Source organism: Mugil cephalus, chromosome 2 (assembly GCF_022458985.1).
Source record: "Mugil cephalus isolate CIBA_MC_2020 chromosome 2, CIBA_Mcephalus_1.1, whole genome shotgun sequence".
In the NCBI taxonomy this organism is placed as follows: domain Eukaryota; kingdom Metazoa; phylum Chordata; class Actinopteri; order Mugiliformes; family Mugilidae; genus Mugil; species Mugil cephalus.
Window position 1 is genome coordinate 3,845,186 of NC_061771.1, and position 18,133 is coordinate 3,863,318.

The following is an 18,133-nucleotide window of genomic DNA, read 5'->3' on the forward strand; positions in this document are numbered from 1 at the left end:
ACTTAGCAAGACTTTCTTTCTGATGATAGTGAAGTTCAGTGACAGCAAACAAAAGGGGAGGCTTTTTCTCTAAATATAGAGCATTCCTTTGGGAAAATTATGACACTTACCTTAAAAAGGATTTAAAAATTGCCTTCACGCAACTTGCCTCAGTAATACCACAGTCTTCACCAGGATAAATAAACTCATTCTATAAGAGATGAAAGCCTTTGCTAGGATTTCAGAGACCATCCCCACTCCATCTGGATTAATCTGTTTTGACTGTGCTCAGTGTTGTAATTTGTCTGTGCTTCATGTCAGACACTCCATTAAATGGTTACCTATGCATTTTGGTTGGGTGCCTTATATATTTTTTTCAGTTTCCAAAGTTGTCATTCAGGTTCAATGGGGTCTGAACATTTTATTTTGGTTGCAACAACACATGAACTATGTAAGAGATGAGGTTTTGAAAGGAAGTGATGCAAAATGAGATGAGAAAGTGCCCAACTGCTTTGTGGTGAAGTCAGTGAGTTATGTGAGAATCAGTTCAGAGCCAAGCTGATGACAGCCTCTTTATTCACTCGTGCCTGTGATCAGTTGTGGTCCTTAGTCATACACACGGATGGAACTCACCACATGCCCCTAAATCACTGAATGAACCAACGTTTAATAAAAGTTTATGCTGATTTCAGCCTGACAGCAACAATAATAAATCACATTTAGGGAGTTTGAACTTGGTGTATAGCTATGTCTTTATGTCTTTCTGCAACTACAGAACGCTTCTGATCTCGTGCCGAAACACATGCATGAATTATATTATAGTAGGCCTACGTCTGTTTCCACCATAAGGTAAAACCGAGTGTTACAAAGAGAAATAGCAATGAAAAGCGTTTAAACTGAGACGGAGGTGTCTTTTTTATTTTGTAGATTATGAAAATCCCTCTTTCGAGGCACAGGGATTTTCAAAAGCAGCAAACCAGAAACCAGAAAGACTTTGATCGGAGATCCATCAGTCACAGGACAGAACTACAGACGCTGTTTTTCTGTTTATTTTAGCAGTTTCATTTAAGTATGAGGTACGAAAAAACAAACAAACAAACAAAAACAAAAAAAACAATAAAATGTTAAAGGTTTTCGAATTACGTGTACATTGTCAAACATTTTGAAAGAGCTCGGTTATTTGGCACTGTGGCGCTTACTAAACCAACATTCACTGAAAACCTCCACCGTGGACTGCACAGAGTTGCGTTTTAATGGAATAACAAACTCCCTCCACGTCACATGCACCCATCAGCCCCCCCTCTCTCGCCCCTCACTCCTCACACCTGAGTTGGATGCCGAGTGCCTCGCTCTCCATCAGTCCTGGCTTGGATAGTACTAGAGTGGTGTGCTCGAGCTACACAACCGCGAGCCCCGCGAGTCGCTCGGGCTTTTCACGCGCCAACCACCGACCTAACGCCAAGGAGAGAGAAGGAGGGAATAGAGAACGAGAGGCGAGGCGCTTCCTTTCGCGAGTCTTCTTCACGAAGGTAAATCATGTTTTTGTTTAACTTCTGTCTTGCGTGTCTATTATAAAGACACTAATTAGACATAGGAAATAATTAGTGCAAGGGGAAAGTAGATACCACGCAGGTGCTCTGCTTGTTTTTTTGTTTTGTTTTTTGTTTTTCATTTATCAGATGTTGCGCTTAATAACTGTTGAACTGAAGCTTGGTTCGTGTACTTACATTTTAAAGACTAGACTACTGTGCTCACTTCCACGCAAGTTTTCGCGTTGGAATGGTGTTTGGTTGATTTTCCCGACATGTTGCACAGCCTATTATTAGAAGGTTAACCGTCGTTTTCTGATGCCCCTACCTCATCTCTGAACTTGAATTAAAATTACATTAAAATCTTCAAAACTGTGACACATCTATTGTCGTTAAATACATTATTTATGAAAAGATGAAAAGAGAGTATACAATCAGGGCTGTTTAGAATTCAGAAAATAGTCACACACCAAAAGAACCGCTTTACCTTATTTGTTTTTGGTATTCCTGCGCTAATTAGGACGTGGGTGATCAGGGAATAGATGATCTCTTCGCTACAGTCACGTTTAGCGATGCGCACCGGCTCGTTATTGTGTAATTGTGAAGCACTGGAACATGTAAGATTATTTCAGCACCACGGAGAGCGATTTGAGTTTGAGCCATTAAACGGCACGAGTAACAAACAGCTGGCTGATTATACTACGAAGAAAATAGTTGACAAATGATGGCATGATTTGTCTAAACACTGATTGAGAATGACACTAATGTTTTTGTGTTAAATTGATATTACTGGGTCAATTATTGGACGGACAGTAGTTTCTTATAGTTCTTTATAATAATTGTAAATATAAATGTACTAGTTATAAGGTTGTAAGGATTGTGTTACATTTCTAGGCTTGTTTCAAAAAATGACAGCTCACAAATATCAATATACCACACAAAGACCCTTATAGCACAAATCTGGATAGCTATAGTATGGGTTTCTCGCAATTTCAGCAGAGAAATGACCAATTGGCTTCTTTCTGCCTACTTGTACACTCACACGACAAACTACTTGTTGTGCTGAGACAGATATACTGTAGGTTTGTGTGAATCGGAGATTCGGGCACAGATGATGCTATCATTAAAACTCTGCTGTGATTGCCGCTGACTTAATGCAGAATCCTGTCCATTCTTTCAGAAATCAAATTGCTTACTTGAACCACATGTTAAAACCCTTTGGTGGCATATTTTGTGTGATCTCTGGTATGCCAGTCTTCATACAGCTTCACACATAGGGTACCCATAATGGGCCAAGTTTCAGCGATTCAAGTATCCCGAGGTGATGCTACAAAGAGCCTTACAAGCTCCTACGTCTGTGTCATTAAAATCATGCAGTGTTCCTCCGTTATTCCTTCACCCTTGCGTCTTGTTAACTATTGAACACCACTGTTCACAATAGTCCCTCCTGCCAACAGGTCTGCAATGTCTGTATTGGACAGCTTGGACAGCAGTTTAATCAGCAGACTGTGAAAAAAGGCTTGTTGATGGGCATGTGATGGTAATGTTGGTTAATGTATGGAATGAAACTAAATATTATGAGTTTATGAGCATTTTAGTGTTCCTCATTTCTTCATGGTAGCGTCTCGGCTGCACATCAGTGGCTCCAGTGATCAGCTACCCTCTAAACAGCATCCTAAGGGGAATATGCCGAAAAAGTAAAGACTGTGCTCTCTGATCGTCACAGCTGCAATCTGCTTAGTCTGTAAACACCTGGTCTGACAGTAGCACAGTTTCTTGTTGTTGTTGTTATTTTTTTTTTTTTTATTATTATTATTTTTTTTTTTTGTAGTTTCATGGAAGTCATTGTTAAAGCCTTGCAGGAATTTTGAACCATTCTTTCTGGATGTGGATTAATGACGTCGCTCTTCAGTACAATAGAATGTAGCTGTATCGGAAGTACTTTCAGTCACATATGAGAATGGCTGCAAATAGCATACCGTGTCTTTTACGAATCCCTGTCATTATGCTGTGTGTGTTTCAGTACCGGCATGGCTTCATGTAATATGTCTTCTATATGTTTTTCCATTTGAATCATTTATGACGCATTTGTGTCTTTTTTCTGTTTTCCCTAGTGTCCTCACTTCAGCATGTAAAATGCACTACCAAACAGAAAGCCTTTTTTTGGGACTCGCTCATCAGTTCATTCATGCTTAACTAATTTGTGGGGTATAGCGTTGCCTGGCGACAGGGCCAAGACAAGCACTCATAAATGGGAGAGTTGTTCTCTCGATAAATACACAAAAAAGGATGCCATTTGCTGTAGACCATTGTTTTTCTTGGTAGTGGTTTCTTAAATCAAATAGTCCTGTCTGCTCTGCCATGGTTATTACCAATATATCTGCATCTACAATATATCAAATAGAGAAGTTCAAGGTAATTGTCTCACGTATACACAAATAAGCTGGCTGAAAATCTCAAATTGCAATCTCTGTACATCCTGGTTAGTATACTGTATGGAGGAATGCCTAAGGAATGACTGTTGAAAAACAAAATCACTTGCTAAAAGACAGAAGTCTGTCTTTGGAACAGCATGACAGGGTAGAGTTATATCCAGAGTTGCAGATCATTCCTGTAAGATGATTGGTCAGTGATGTACTTCATTTTGATGTTGACGGCCCTGAAGTCTTGAGGGCGAGCAAAGAGAACGCCTCCTACTTTAGGCCAGCTGGTATAGATGTATCTATGTAGGCAAATGCACAATAACATTACAAAGAGATGTGAGGGAATTTGTAATTTGAATTTACACAGAATTAACCACTTTATTCTTCGTCTTGACAGCTCAAACTCACACCACCACCACCTGTCGCTGCTGTTTGCCAGATGAGGCGTTGTAAGCTGTTTGGCCTACAGCAAGGATTTCAGTTGAGCTGCAGTGTGTCTTTTCTCAATTTGGGCCGGCATGCCTTCTAGGGGTCCGAGGAATCTCCAAAATTAGATGACCGAGAAATTATCCTGACTTCTTAGCTACCTACTGGAGGCCATCATTGCTTACATATAACGCCTATATACTGGGCATATTTTTTAATAAAAAAAAAAAAAAGAAAAGAAAAAATAGAAGAATAACCTAAATCATATTATCATGCATTAGACCATACAAATACATTTTACTGAATAGAATAAACCATTAGCTAGTGCTAAATTGCTACACATGTGGGTTCAAAGCAGTTCAAACCTTTTCTTCCTTTCATGGTTCATGTGTATTTCATTCGAATCTTTACTATTATGTTTGAACATTTGAGACCAATAATAAAATGCTAGCAGCGCTCCTCAGCCTCTTCAGTGCCCTCCATTAGTTTCCAGTGGAAATGTTTGTTTTTATTCAAGGTTAAACTTTATGCAATCAACATTTAGAAGTACCAATAAATACTGCAGAAGAAAATACATCAGCATGTACCTGTTCCTACCTGTTATGTGAACTAGCTCAGAAATGGTTTGACTGTAAAAGATGTTTAATTATATGTAAAAATTCTGCCCTGTAACTTTAAAGCTAGAGTAATGTTGTTATAATCCAAGCGTGACTGTGTCTGAATTGTTTATCTTTTAAAAGAATAATTTAAAGATAAACACTATGTTGGAGCCACACATTCTTTTCTCCTAACCACTAAAGTAAGATAATTCACTGTTTTTGATATTCAGATTTTCTGTGTTGTCCTTGTTCGGTACAGAAGGTACACTGTATACATGGACAATTAACATACAGAAAACCCTAGAATTCCTAAAACACTGTTAGGACCTATTAAACATCCGCTCTGCAATCTTTATAATCCACGTGTGTCAATTTCTGGATGTATGCTGTTGATATGTATAGTAATTTCTCCCCTGGTGTGCCTACTGTGAAAGGTTTCAGCCGCCCACTGACAAGGGCTGCCACTTTTACCCAGCTGTGCCTGTGGTCTGATGACATATCTCCACTCTCGTGCATTGTCCTCAGGCTCCTCCAGCCAGCCCTAGCAACATCAGCCAACAGGAACTAACTCACACAGTGTTAGTTGCCTGTCCACATCAGAGGCAACAAGGGCGACTGCGCTCACAGCCACGCTCTTACAGCCACAGTAACTGGGTCAATGAGCATGGAGAAAGACATCCAAGCCGTGACACTGACAAACATGATGAACGAATCCACAAATTCAAATCATCACATCAGCTGTTTTGCAGTGAGATGAATATTTTTCACAATCACAATAATGACAAAATATTTCAAATTAAATATATGTATTTAATATATGTATATATATGTGTGTATACTATACTATACTTGTGTATGTGTATATACACATACACAAGTATACATTCCACCCAAAGTAATATTGGGCGGTCTCGGTGTTTACAGCAGACTTTTAGTGTTAAATCTGTTACCTCATAAGTTAGTAATAGATTGATTTGTTTTTGTAGTTGTTAACCATCAAATATAGAGGGTCATAAAATCCAAATGGATTTCCCATTGTTGGAAAAAGTTAGCAGAAGCAGAATTGCCCTACTTTTGGCGATGACGTGACCTTTACTCTTAGACAGTGACGTAGATCTTCCTTATTTGATACCAGCATGGGCTCTGGGCCTAGTGGCATTGTTCAGTATCACAATAAATGTCAAGTGTGAAACTGTCAGTGCAACGTGTTCATCTTGTCTGTAAGATTTAACATTTTTTAACATCTTTAATTTTTGACTTGATTTAGTTGAAACTGATGTTTTTAGTCTGTAACCTTTAGGGTCACGGTAACAACGGAGATTCTCTGCTGGACTTATTATGTTTTAGCAGAAATATTCACTAGTCACAGATTCAAAGGATTTTACTTTTATTTAAGCAGGAAAGTTGTGCTTTGTTTAACCCTGTGCAAACAGAGAGAGACTACAAGCTTTGGTCTTAGTCGCTTTGAACATTTAATGAGAATCGTTTCTCAATAAAACTGATATGTTTTCCATCCTTCAGACACCAGAACAATGAATACAGTTATTAGTATTCATGAACTGGATGTGGAGACACTGGTGTCTTTCTGAACAATTTCTACACAAATGCCTGACGTTGTTGTTGTTGTTTTTGTTGTTTTTATAATGTATGAACTCATTTTTATTGTCACTGGCTGTTGCTGTGGCTGCCAGTTCTTGCCATGCTACCAAGAAAAGCAAAAGTTTAGGGAAGTTCACTTGAGGACACTTGAGGAGATTCTACAACTTCCTACTACAAGTATTATAAAATTCTGTAAAAGTTTTGCATAAAAACACAGAAGGAACACTCAAACTGATTTAAAACAAAAGCCACCAGTCTGTCAGCAGTGTCGGTTGGTCAATCCCCTTTTATTGTGTTTGTATTTGTAAATGAAACAGTTTGTTTGGTGTCCCGTCATTTCCCTCTCTAATTTTAGTTGGTATCCATTGGTGTTAAATCATTGCTATCAAGGGACAAATCAGCACGGCGCTACAAGGTGTTCTACCAGGCACATGTTGAGTTGGCATGGACAGTGTTCTCATTATGTTAATGTTACTCCTATACCTGCAAGATGTGAGATGTAAAGGGTTTGTTTGATAAGCTACTGCTGTTTAAATTGCTTGGATCAAACCTAAGACAGGTCTGTCTGTGCCTACTCCCAGGTGTGGCAGTCAAACAGACAGAATCCGGTTTTGATTTAATTGTACATGTCTTGGTATAACCTCAAAGTACAGCAAGTTTCAGCATCTTGCTATTGTTGCTATTGTTGCTATCATTGCGTTACTAACTACCAACTCAATCCGCTCTTTTTCTTTCTCTTATAATTAGGATCAGTGTTGAAAAATGTAATCAGTTAGTCAATGCATGTTACTCACTGAAGAAGTAATTGCATTCCTGATTGCTTCTCAACCATATCATGTCCTTAACCATATACCAGTCTACCAACTGGACACAGATGTAATTTCCACAGAGATCAACCCTCTATCAAACTCCCAATAAGACTGCAAACGAACCAAGAGAGTAACACAGTATTACTTGAATTAATATCTAATCTCTTACTCTACTGTTCAGCACTGATAATAATACCTTGTTTGAGGAAGAACCACATTTAGGCGCAATCACCACATCAGTGTGTGCTTTTTGTGGTTTATAACTAAAAACAGACCACTTGGTGAGGGCAGTATAGAAAATGGGTCTATTTAGTGGAAAGCATCCATCTGGTTGCAGTTGTTACTGAAGGACGGAAAATATAGCCCTTACATCTTAAATGAATGGGCACTGATTGCACCGTAGCCAAGAATAGCTGAGGTTAAATAATAGTCCTTTCTCATTAATGCTGCGCCTTTGTGCTTTAGTGAACTGTGATTGCTTATGCATGCATCCTAACTGCTTCCAATCACCATCAGTCTTTCTGGCATTATTTGCTGACCTGTGGATCATAGTTCGAAGAGAGAGCAAGCTTCAGAAAACCTCAGGAGAATACATTTAGTTTTAGCTTGAAATGCTATAGTAGAAATTGTGTATTTGTGTCATAAAGGGATTATGTCTATTGTCAGACTCATATTTTGCATTGGAACATGTTATATGAATGTATGTTTATTTTTAAGTATATATCTTTATTTTTCTCAGTGTGTAGAAATAAGATGAATACCCAGTGACATGCATGCATCCAAGATCATAGTTCAAATTCTGATATGTAAAGCCAGTATAATTTCTTTGCTTAAAAGAGATACATTTTAACTTCTGTAACTCCTGTAACATGACATAATACAGACAGATACTGTTTAACACTGTAGGAAGAAAAGACATGAATGCATGATTTAAAAAAAAAAAAAACTAAAGTGGGCGTATATATGTATTTATAGCAATGTGAGATGGAGAAAATGTTAATATTGTTATAACTTCATCTGCCTCCTCCACATGCTTTGTTGTAAAAACGTTAGTTCTATCATTTTTTCTCATGTTGATTGTTCTGTGTGTTGAGACAGTAATCCTGCACTACAAGCAAGGATCTCTGCTTTCCTCTACTATTCAGCCATGACACAAGAAGTCAATTCAGAGCCATGTGCCAAATGCCAAGAATCTTACAAATATGCCCTCTATCTTCCCAGTCTCACAGTGGGTGCTCAATGTGGCAGCATACTGAGCTCATTATGTAAAATCAATTCCTTTTAACATGTATCACGAGCTCCCAGTGCTTCAGTTTCTGGCAAATGTGAGCTTCAGCTATGAACAGATCCATCGTTTTGTGTGACAAGCGCACGCATTCATATGCTGACACATACTGTGTACCATCTGCAATACTGCTTGTGGATCGTTGAATGTAATAGAGTAGAAGTGGAAGTATATCAGATATTCAGCCCTCGTTTGTTTCATGATAACCGGGTTGCCCGTGGGGGAAATTGATGAAAATACTTGTCTTTTTTTCCCCTCTCCCAGCTCCCTTTCTGCCGGCGTTGCCCCTCTGCTATTGAGGCTGTGGTATGAGCCTATGTGGCAGGAAGGCGCTAACGTTGCTGAGCAGCGTGTTCGCTGTTTGCGGGCTCGGCCTGTTGGGGATCGCTGTAAGCACCGACTACTGGCTGTACCTGGAGGAGGGAGTCATCCTTCCTCTGAACCAAAGCACAGAGATACGCATGTCCCTCCACTCTGGACTCTGGAGGGTTTGTTTCTTGGCTGGTGAGTTAGTATAAAGTCAAACATATATAAATGGCATTAAGTTTAATTCCTCGAGCTAATATAAAGTAGATGTGATTTTTTTTCAGTCAGAAAAGCGAAGATTAATCTGATTGTTCTCAGTACTATGGCAAATATTGAAGTAATATTTTTATGCATACAGTTTCTGTTATTAAGGTAGAAGATTCATACATGGTTAACACTGAAGCTTTCTTGTTACTGACAATGAATTCAGTAGAAAGAAATATGTGACCATTGTTAGTCTTGATGCAATTTTTCAGTCATTCAACTTCTGCCCAAACATACAGTGAACTATGAGTAGAAGTAGTAGTAGTAGTAGTAGTAACTATTAGTAGAGGTAATATCACCTTCATCTTTATTATAATAACTGTGTGGAATAAGTGGAAAGCATTAGGCATTGGATTTCAGTCTCTAGTTTTCAGTATGTGGATTGCACATGAACAGTCACTGTTTTTGTTGCTGCAGCCTTTGCTTTGTGTGTGAATACTTGCATGTTGCTCTAAACTGCAGCTTCACCTTTTTGTAGCTTTAGGATGGGTGTCTTCCCTTATGCTTGTGATCTCCAAACTTATATTCAATGCTGTACGCTTCAAAGTGTCAAGCATTTTAATCACAGTTCATAGAATTCTTTCCTCATGACTGGTCCAACCAATGGTCAATAAATATTCTGTTACACACCGTATGCATTTTGTATTGCAGCAGAAAACCCTTTAGTCTTTGACTGCATTTCTTTGTCCTTTTTGACCTGCATTATTCCCCACTATAGAATTCCTCACTAAAAGAGTGTTACATGCTGTTAGAAAAGGACGCGTATTTCCATATTGCATGGTGAAACACCTTTTGAGCTTTCAGAAACTGTTCCTCCCCAGTTCCAACATCACAAAGGCATGCTCGGAGATCTTGGTTAGATGAGGCATACACTAACTCTTAGTTTTTAATCTCTTCTTAGAGAAACAACCCTCCAGACAAGTGTTATCCCACAGTAAACCAGGTATCACATTTTGCTCTTAACCTCTTGCTTCCTCTGGTAATGAAAACAATTAGCTGTATCAGTAAACTCAGTTCCTTTCTTGGATGCATAATCATTGATGCAAGAATCTTTGTCATTTATTTTTACACTTTATTTATAACTTGTTATTGTCAAATACTTCATCAAGTTCTGCAAATACGTTGTTAGATGCCTTACAGCAGGAGTATATGAACCCTTTGGAATAGCCTGGTAACACAAACACATGTGACCTTATTGACCGGTCTCTAATAACTGTTTGTATTAACAGCAATAGCTTTTACTGGACTGTCCTTTATGTAAAAGATGTTTCCCTCCATGTAGCTGACCTTTGCTATAAATGAACCAATGGTTCACTGTGTCTTTTAGGGCCAATTGAGTGACCCTGTTGCCCACTTAACTGTTCTGGTGCACAGTGTTTGACCTAGAAACCATGACTGCTCTCTATCACAGTATGTTGTCACACGTTAACATGAACGAGGTTGCACAATGTCACGACTAGAACTGAGTTTGGTTTTAGTGTAAGCCATTAGAGGGTAATTAACATTTTCTATAATAGAGATTTTTTTCCCCTGTTGCACCAACACTAGAGTGCACTGAGAAGTTACCATTGATGAATAATTACAGTGAACCCAATGTTAGCCTTACGGTCACTATAAGACAAAACATTTAAGAACCCAAGGAAACCACAAAGACCTTATCTGCACTACATAATGTCTGACTGTATGAACATTTTGTCACATTAATGCTTTTTTGTGAAAAGACAGACTTGAGTATGTACATATGTACAGTATGTACGGTATATATAGTATTGTATAAACTATATGGGCCTAAAATGTGAACCTCAATCTGAACTTATCAAGTTTGTTAATACAAGCTCCTTCTTCCTCTACCCCATTTGAACCGGGAGTCCCTAGAGAATCTCAGATTATTCACCTTTTACAGATTTCTCGAATATCCATCCAAACACACAACGTCATTTCTTCGTTGTCATGCTGTGTAAACTGTGCATGCATTATGAAGGCTAATTACTTATGCTGAAACACGAACTCTCACCTAATCCAACAGCTCATAGTGTGTGGGGTTAACGAAGTGCTGAGAAAGACATCAGTTAGTGGGCTTTGGTGCCAGACTTTGTACTGTATGTGTTGAAGGGAAAGGTGCTAAAATCTGATCCTGGGTGTTCCTGAAACAAAGCCTGACAGCAGAAACCATCAAACGAGTTGTTGACTTTAAGCTCTCACAAATTAAATAAAATTAAAGTATTTCCAGCACATGAAAATGAAACCTGTCTGACAACCTGACATTTTGCCTGCACCCCTGTATTTTTTTTGTTATGGGTACTCATCATATATGGACTAATGCATTGGACTTTTCCTGGTAATCACTTGTACAGAGCGTTGTTTAAGTACTTCTTTATTTACGTGAAATATCATTGAATATCTTTTCTACCTGCCTTTGTTCTAGGGGAGGAGAAAGGACGCTGTTTTACCATTGAGTATGTGATGCCCACCAATGTCCAGATGACCTCTGAGTCCACTGTTAGTGTCCTGAGTAAGTATCTGTTAGCAGGCCACTCTTATAACGACAATACTGTCTGGTGAAATTGTTCTGGCCTGAAGCTGGAGATGTTTCACTGCAACTAAACTGTCACCACCAGGCATAAATGTCAAGGCAAATAGTTGCAGTCATAAAAAACAACAACAACCTCACCTCAGCTACTGTCCTGCTCTGCGGGAGGCACTGATTCTCATTCTAATCCCAATTCCAACTAGTTTGTTTGGAAGATGTATTGTGGACACTGGTGAGATTTACCTTCCCAATCAAACTCATTGCTGACAGTTGAAAGAACTGTGTGTGTGTGTGTGTGTGTGTGTGTGTGTGTGTGTTAACACATTTTGTCACCGAGGCCAGTGTTAAGGTTGGTGTTGACAAGGACTGTAAAAGATAGTAAGTTCTTTTCTTGATTTAGTCTGAAGTGATAACACGTCTGACCTAAGTCTGACCTGTGTACAAATCATGTGATTTGAGTCCAAACGTCTGAGTTATGCTGTTATTTCATATGTGATTTTCCTAGTAAACTCAAGATAAGAGCTGAGTGCGCATGAAAAATGTAAGGGTGCTATTTAAACCCTTCCCTGAAATGCAATGACTAGCACACCTTTGATAATCTAATAATGTGGGTTACTGGAAGACGCAAAGTGATTAATTGGGACACAGAGGAATTGATGTTAATTAATGTGAAGATGGAGGTGAAGGAGGAGGTGGAAGTGACAGAAAGTTCAGTGTTAAAGAAATTCAGAGTAAAGAAGTGTGCATGTGGAAAAGAAATAAGAATATTTCCTAAAAGAAAATGTAGATTCAAAAATATAGATATTATTCACATTCATATAACCACAACTTGGCTCAGTTTTAACCCGGAAACGCTTTATCTACTATATCTATGTCAAATGTTAAAAAGCAAGTTTAGAATGCAATCTAAAGTTTAGCCAACTAACTAAGTAACCAGTTTCATTATGGTTATGGCCTTAGACAGCTGGTCCCCTTAGCAGGATGACTACCATTGTGTGTAATGGAGAACACAGTTGGGGTGTGGAGATAAGTACCACGGAGGTGCTTCACTAATTTCTCACTGTGAAGAAACCCTACCCTATGTCAAAACAAAGAATCAAGATCTAAACTCATTAAATACAACATCCTGAGGATGGTACACAAGAGAGGTTGCTGCTACTCTAACAGTGATTTGGGAAGAACAATTATACAAACAACCACTCCTACTGATCAGTACCTCTCTTCTTCATTCTTGTTTCCCTTCTCTTATTGTAGAGATGATTCGCTCTGCTACGCCCTTTCCTCTGGTCAGCCTCTTCTTCATGTTCATTGGTTTTGTGCTCAGTAACATCGGTCACATTCGACCACATCGCACCATCCTGGCCTTTGTTTCTGGAATCTTCTTCATTCTGTCAGGTACGTGGTTTACCGTCAAATTATTACAACTCTAAAAGCATAAATCGATACAAGAGCTGGTGTTAAGATTGACATTTAACCTGAAGAAGCACTAAATGAATACTGTATACGTACAGTACATGGAATGTTAGAGTCTAGTCACTTTACAGAAGAATATTACTTTCATTAAATCTATGGTTCATAAATGAATATATGGTAACAGGAAGGATGCTACTATAAGTGTGTGTTTGTACACACACAGTTATCTGTTTTATCTGTATGTCTTGTTTGTGTCTCCCACAGGTCTGTCACTTGTTGTTGGTCTGGTGTTGTATATCTCCAACATTAATGATGAAATGTTGAACAGGACCAAAACTAATGAAGCCTACTTTAGCTATAAGTACGGGTGGTCCTTTGCCTTTGCTGCCATCTCCTTCCTGCTCACAGAGGTAACTTTACTAAAAGAAACACTAAATCGCGCATTTCATAAGAACGTCCTGAAAAATTTGGTCATGCACCTGTTTAGTTTTATGTACAAATGTTTATGAAGAGGAGTCACATTTTCTCAAAGGGGGCCCCTGAATATTTTTTGTTTGTTTACATTCATCATTTCAGTTGCATTTTAAACTCTCAGTAAGAATAATTAGTAGCCAATGACACCGGTGTCTATCTTAACAGTGGAACAACTGTAAACACTGGATGTAATATTATCCTCCTGTACTGAGTGCCTTGCCTTAATTCTGCCATTATTTCTCCCCCTCTCAGACGGCAGGTGTCATGTCAGTGTACCTGTTCATGAAACGCTACACAGCAGAGGAAATGTACAGGCCCCATCAGGGCTTCTACCGACCTCGCCTCAGCAACTGCTCAGATTACTCCGGCCAGTTCCTCCATCCAGATGCCTGGGCCGGACGTGGCCGCAGTCCCTCCTCCATCTCCTCAGAGGCGTCCCTGCAGATGAACTCCTCCAACTACCCTGCCCTTCTCAAGTGTCCAGAGTATGAACAAATGTCATCCTCACCCTGCTGAGGCAGAGGACGAGGGATGGTGTTAGCACTGTTGGGGTCATTTTGATCTGCCCAAAGCTAGACGTAATACGGTCATATAATTTGATATAATCCAGGTTGCAGTCTTCACTTGAAGTGTTCTATGAACTGACTCTCTTTACCCTCTCTACTGGCAGTTTTTATTTACACCTTTTGGTTTAGTAGGGAGTCAAACTAAAGTTGAAGATTAACCACTTTGTTCCCAGTCTTGGGGAGCTGTTAGAGACGAGAGAGGAAATAGTCCGAGTAGGTGGTACTTTGCTTTTCCTCTAGTTTTTAGTGATAAATGACTAGCCAGCTGCTGAGTTTGTAATTTGAACTGGAGAAGAAATGATGTGTGATGGATGCAGAGTCTGCTGGTTTAACCTCAAAAACAGCCAGAAGGCTGAAACTAATCTGTAAATCATGCAGAAGAAACTCAATGATGATCATTAATCCTTTCCATAGTTTGAAAATGGAATCATTGACCAAAAAGAGCTATGGAGTCAATCGTGTTAATAGAAAATTTGCTGCAGCTCCATTCTTCGACATATTGTACACGTGCAGCAGCTGTGTCTGTGTACACAAGCAAGTTTTACTCACGTGCTCAGTCTCTAATTAAGGCATTTCTCAGCTGCAGAGCGCTGCGCTCTGTCTGTGGCGATGTACTGTAGGTGTTCTCACACACATCGCAACTGTTTGAGATGTGTTTATGTGAGTCAGGAGCACAAATTTAGCTTAAACTTTTTCATGTTGAAGTGAGAGGTTATGAAACACGTAATTTTTACCGTTCAATTAAGTTGACCAACTATTTTGTAAACAAACTCGTGGAATTACGCTGGGAAAATTGGGCTGATTGTAGTTGGTATTTAACTCTCTATATGGACTTATAAACTTGGCTTTTCCCACCCATCGTGTATTTCTGTATCACATGTAACATTTTGTTGATCACACTGTCCTTTGGTTAACATCTAGAAATACACATTTTTCTTATCTAAATCTATTGTGTACAGCCCATTTAGTGTTATGAAGCCACCAAATCTTTTCTAAACTTTTTAAGCTACATAGTAACTGAAAGACCTCTCTTTTTTGTATTTAAATACATTATATGTGGTTAATCTTCATTTGAAGGTTTATTTTGATTAGTCTCTCTTAGCAGTAAAAGCACCAAATGAAAGGTTTGTATTATAGACTGCTAATCCGCATATGTTGGGTTGAACATGTCAATAACTATGAAGTCTTTGTGTGTTTTGTTGCATTCTTTTGAAGGGAGCAGAAAACAAAATACTTTATGTTATTACTCCAGACACACCAGGTATAACAATGCAGCTTTACAGCTTTAGTGACTCAAACAGTACAGAAAAACAATCCCTTGATACTCTCAGAGAACTTGTGGTTCCTGTGGAAAGTGGTCTCCTTAGCACACAGATAAAACTCTAAAAAGAGAACAAACATGTGCAACACTGTTTCATTGTTGTAGTCAAATTATACCATTATAAGTTTAAATAAGATGACGAAGTCAATGGATAGAAAATGCAGTTTGAGTGATCACATATTTATTGTAGAATGTGAATGAGTCAGGTGGTATGAAATACTATTTTCATATGGAGTCATGGTGAATGTAAAATGTGCCGAAGGCAACAGTTCTAAATGAGATTTCTCTGCATATAGAGTACAACACTTCTCTTATAGGAATATATTAACCAAAATTATAGAAGCATATTTTTTTAATTTACTCCCTATTAATAATAGAATATTCTTCGATGCTCAACAGCAGTCCTTAGAGCGCCATGGGAGATGCTCTTTGTGAGTTAAGAGACAGAGTATTGAATATATACATTTCATGCAGCATTAAGTATGAGAAAACATATGACAGAGATACATTTTGTCTTGTGCCATAATTTCATGTTACTTTGATATGTTTATGAAATGATGAGTATTGTCAGTATGTAATGTCGCATGTTGTGAACTCCACATAATATTAATGGCATGCAACGTTTCATCACTGGATCACGCTGTTCCACCTGCACAGCAAAGTACTTAAAACATGAACTGTGCCAAGTTAAATTTTCAGTTCCACCACTGCTTTGTTACAGTATATATAACTGTTAAGTTCTGTTTATTTTAAACACTACAAATATGAAGTGATCCGTGTGTGTATATAGATTCGTTTTTTGCCTAGACGACAGTAAATGTAAAAACTATGTTTGTTCTTTTGCTTGGTGTGTTCATCTGCAGTATATTTGACAGCCTCCTGCATCACATTAAGAATGTGAGCTTTTGCATAATGTTCTGCTTACATAAGTGTAAAGTACTCCAATGGTGACATAGTCAGACATAAAATGTCAATATATGTGTATTTTTACAATGAGTCATATTCATGATGTTAAATGTGCAATGAGCCATGTATACTCAATGAAATAAAATTAATGGGATTTGATAATCACTGAGCTGGCTTCTTCTGTCTCAATAAGCTTTTATATTTATTGTGTCAAATGAAATTATTGGCCAGTATTCTTGAAGGTCTCTAAAAATCCTTATTTGTGTCTGCAATTATTCTTTTAACAAGTTTAGTAATTTGGTCACAGCAGAAAATGGAACTTTATGGAACTGACCTCAATAACAGCAAGAGTCATGAGTCACATAAGGACTCTGTTACATAACCAGTTACTTGAGAAGGCAAATAGGACAGGATAATTAAGCTTCTCATCTTTAATATGAAACTATTGCTGTGGACATGAGATGTCATAGAAATATAAAGATGATATCTCAATTGTAAGCATAAACTACGGTTACGGTTGCAAAATGTCACCCTCTATTCACGATGAGTGAAAATGCATATTGAAATCCTTTATTAGATTTTCTAATTAGGTGTCTGCTAAGTCTAATTCAAGGGCCACAACTTGTACGTGTTGTCTAACCCTTGACATCTTTCCACAAGTGTTATCAGGCTGAAGCAACACATTTTCATCCACTGATCACATCTGAACTTGTTTTTGGAATCATTAAGTCTGCTCAAATTAAACAAAAAACAGTTGTAATTAATCACATGGAGAGTTGGACCACATTAAAGTGTCTTTTCCCTGAACCAGTGACTAGGTCAGATCCCATACAGTTTAGACACAGTGCAAATCAGTGTGAGCCTAAGATGACTGTGTAAGCTGGCACCCAACCATCTGAGTGAATGAGAGGTAATGGGGCTATCAGCAGAATGGAAACAGCTAATCTGCAGCATGTGGTGATGTGCCCACATACTGAACGAGCGGTAGCATGAATTGACCTCATGAGCTGGCACATGCCCACATTGATTGCCGCCAAATAAGTGGGGGGTAATCAATGCTGTAAAACCATTTGCGGCAAAAGAAATTAATACACATTTTGTTCAACGTTCATTAAAAAAATAAATAGTAATAATTAACTGACATGTATGTTCACTGTATAAGTAAATGAATAACTGTATAAGAAAATGAATTGTTCGGGTTAAATCACTCTTGTGAACTGAGGTGGCCCAGTGCCTTTTGACAACGGCTCCATCTACTGTTGTTTTCGTAAAGATACACAACTTCTATATGTAAGCAAGTGAGCAAATGAAATTGAAAGATTTGCTCATGACCAGCCGTTTCTCTTCTTTCATTTTCTTGGCTACCCAGAAAAAAATAAATAAAAATAATTAAAAGGCAGGGCAGGCTAAACAAATAAACGACTGAGAACAGCACACCACAGATTTCAGCCCCATATTTGATAAACTATCAGTGTATTCTAAATATGTAAACATGTATGTATGTATGGGGTTTGTCCTCGTACAGTTATATGTGAATTAGATTACCTTCAATAGAGGTTGTAATATTCAGTCTAATTATTTTCACACTTAAAGACTTTTTTGTGTGTGTAGTAAGTGTGTAAGAGTGTGTGTAAGAGATTGTGTGGTCACTTTCTAGATTCACTTAGGAGCTGCATCCAAATGAGACTATGGTTCCATCTAGTG

At 38.3% G+C, this 18,133-nt stretch overlaps 1 protein-coding gene across 2 annotated transcripts; it reads left to right on the forward strand.

The window, feature by feature from the left end:
- Positions 1-1,293: 1,293 nt before the first annotated feature.
- Positions 1,294-16,598, forward strand: LOC124999979 (voltage-dependent calcium channel gamma-5 subunit). Of its 2 annotated transcripts, XM_047575260.1 has the most exons (7): positions 1,294-1,508; positions 8,914-9,153; positions 10,121-10,162; positions 11,645-11,731; positions 13,004-13,144; positions 13,427-13,572; positions 13,889-16,598. In XM_047575260.1, exons 2-7 carry the CDS (start codon positions 8,958-8,960, stop codon positions 14,150-14,152), a joined length of 876 nt encoding a protein of 291 aa, XP_047431216.1. In that variant the 5' UTR covers positions 1,294-1,508; positions 8,914-8,957; the 3' UTR covers positions 14,153-16,598. The 2 variants fall into 2 exon arrangements, with proteins under 2 accessions (XP_047431216.1, XP_047431226.1); XM_047575270.1 differs by lacking the exon at positions 10,121-10,162 and having other exon boundaries at positions 1,298-1,508.
- The last annotated feature ends 1,535 nt before the right edge of the window (positions 16,599-18,133 follow it).

What these genes read in the sequence shown, in the direction of transcription:
- LOC124999979 (XM_047575260.1), top strand. Translation starts at nt 8,958, where the DNA reads ATGAGCCTATGTGGCAGGAAGGCGCTAACGTTGCTGAGCAGCGTGTTC. An exon ending in GAGGGTTTGTTTCTTGGCTG is followed by an intron (nt 9,154 to 10,120) that starts GTGAGTTAGTAT and finishes ATCTCTTCTTAG; the next exon opens with AGAAACAACCCTCCAGACAA. An exon ending in GTTATCCCACAGTAAACCAG is followed by an intron (nt 10,163 to 11,644) that starts GTATCACATTTT and finishes CCTTTGTTCTAG; the next exon opens with GGGAGGAGAAAGGACGCTGT.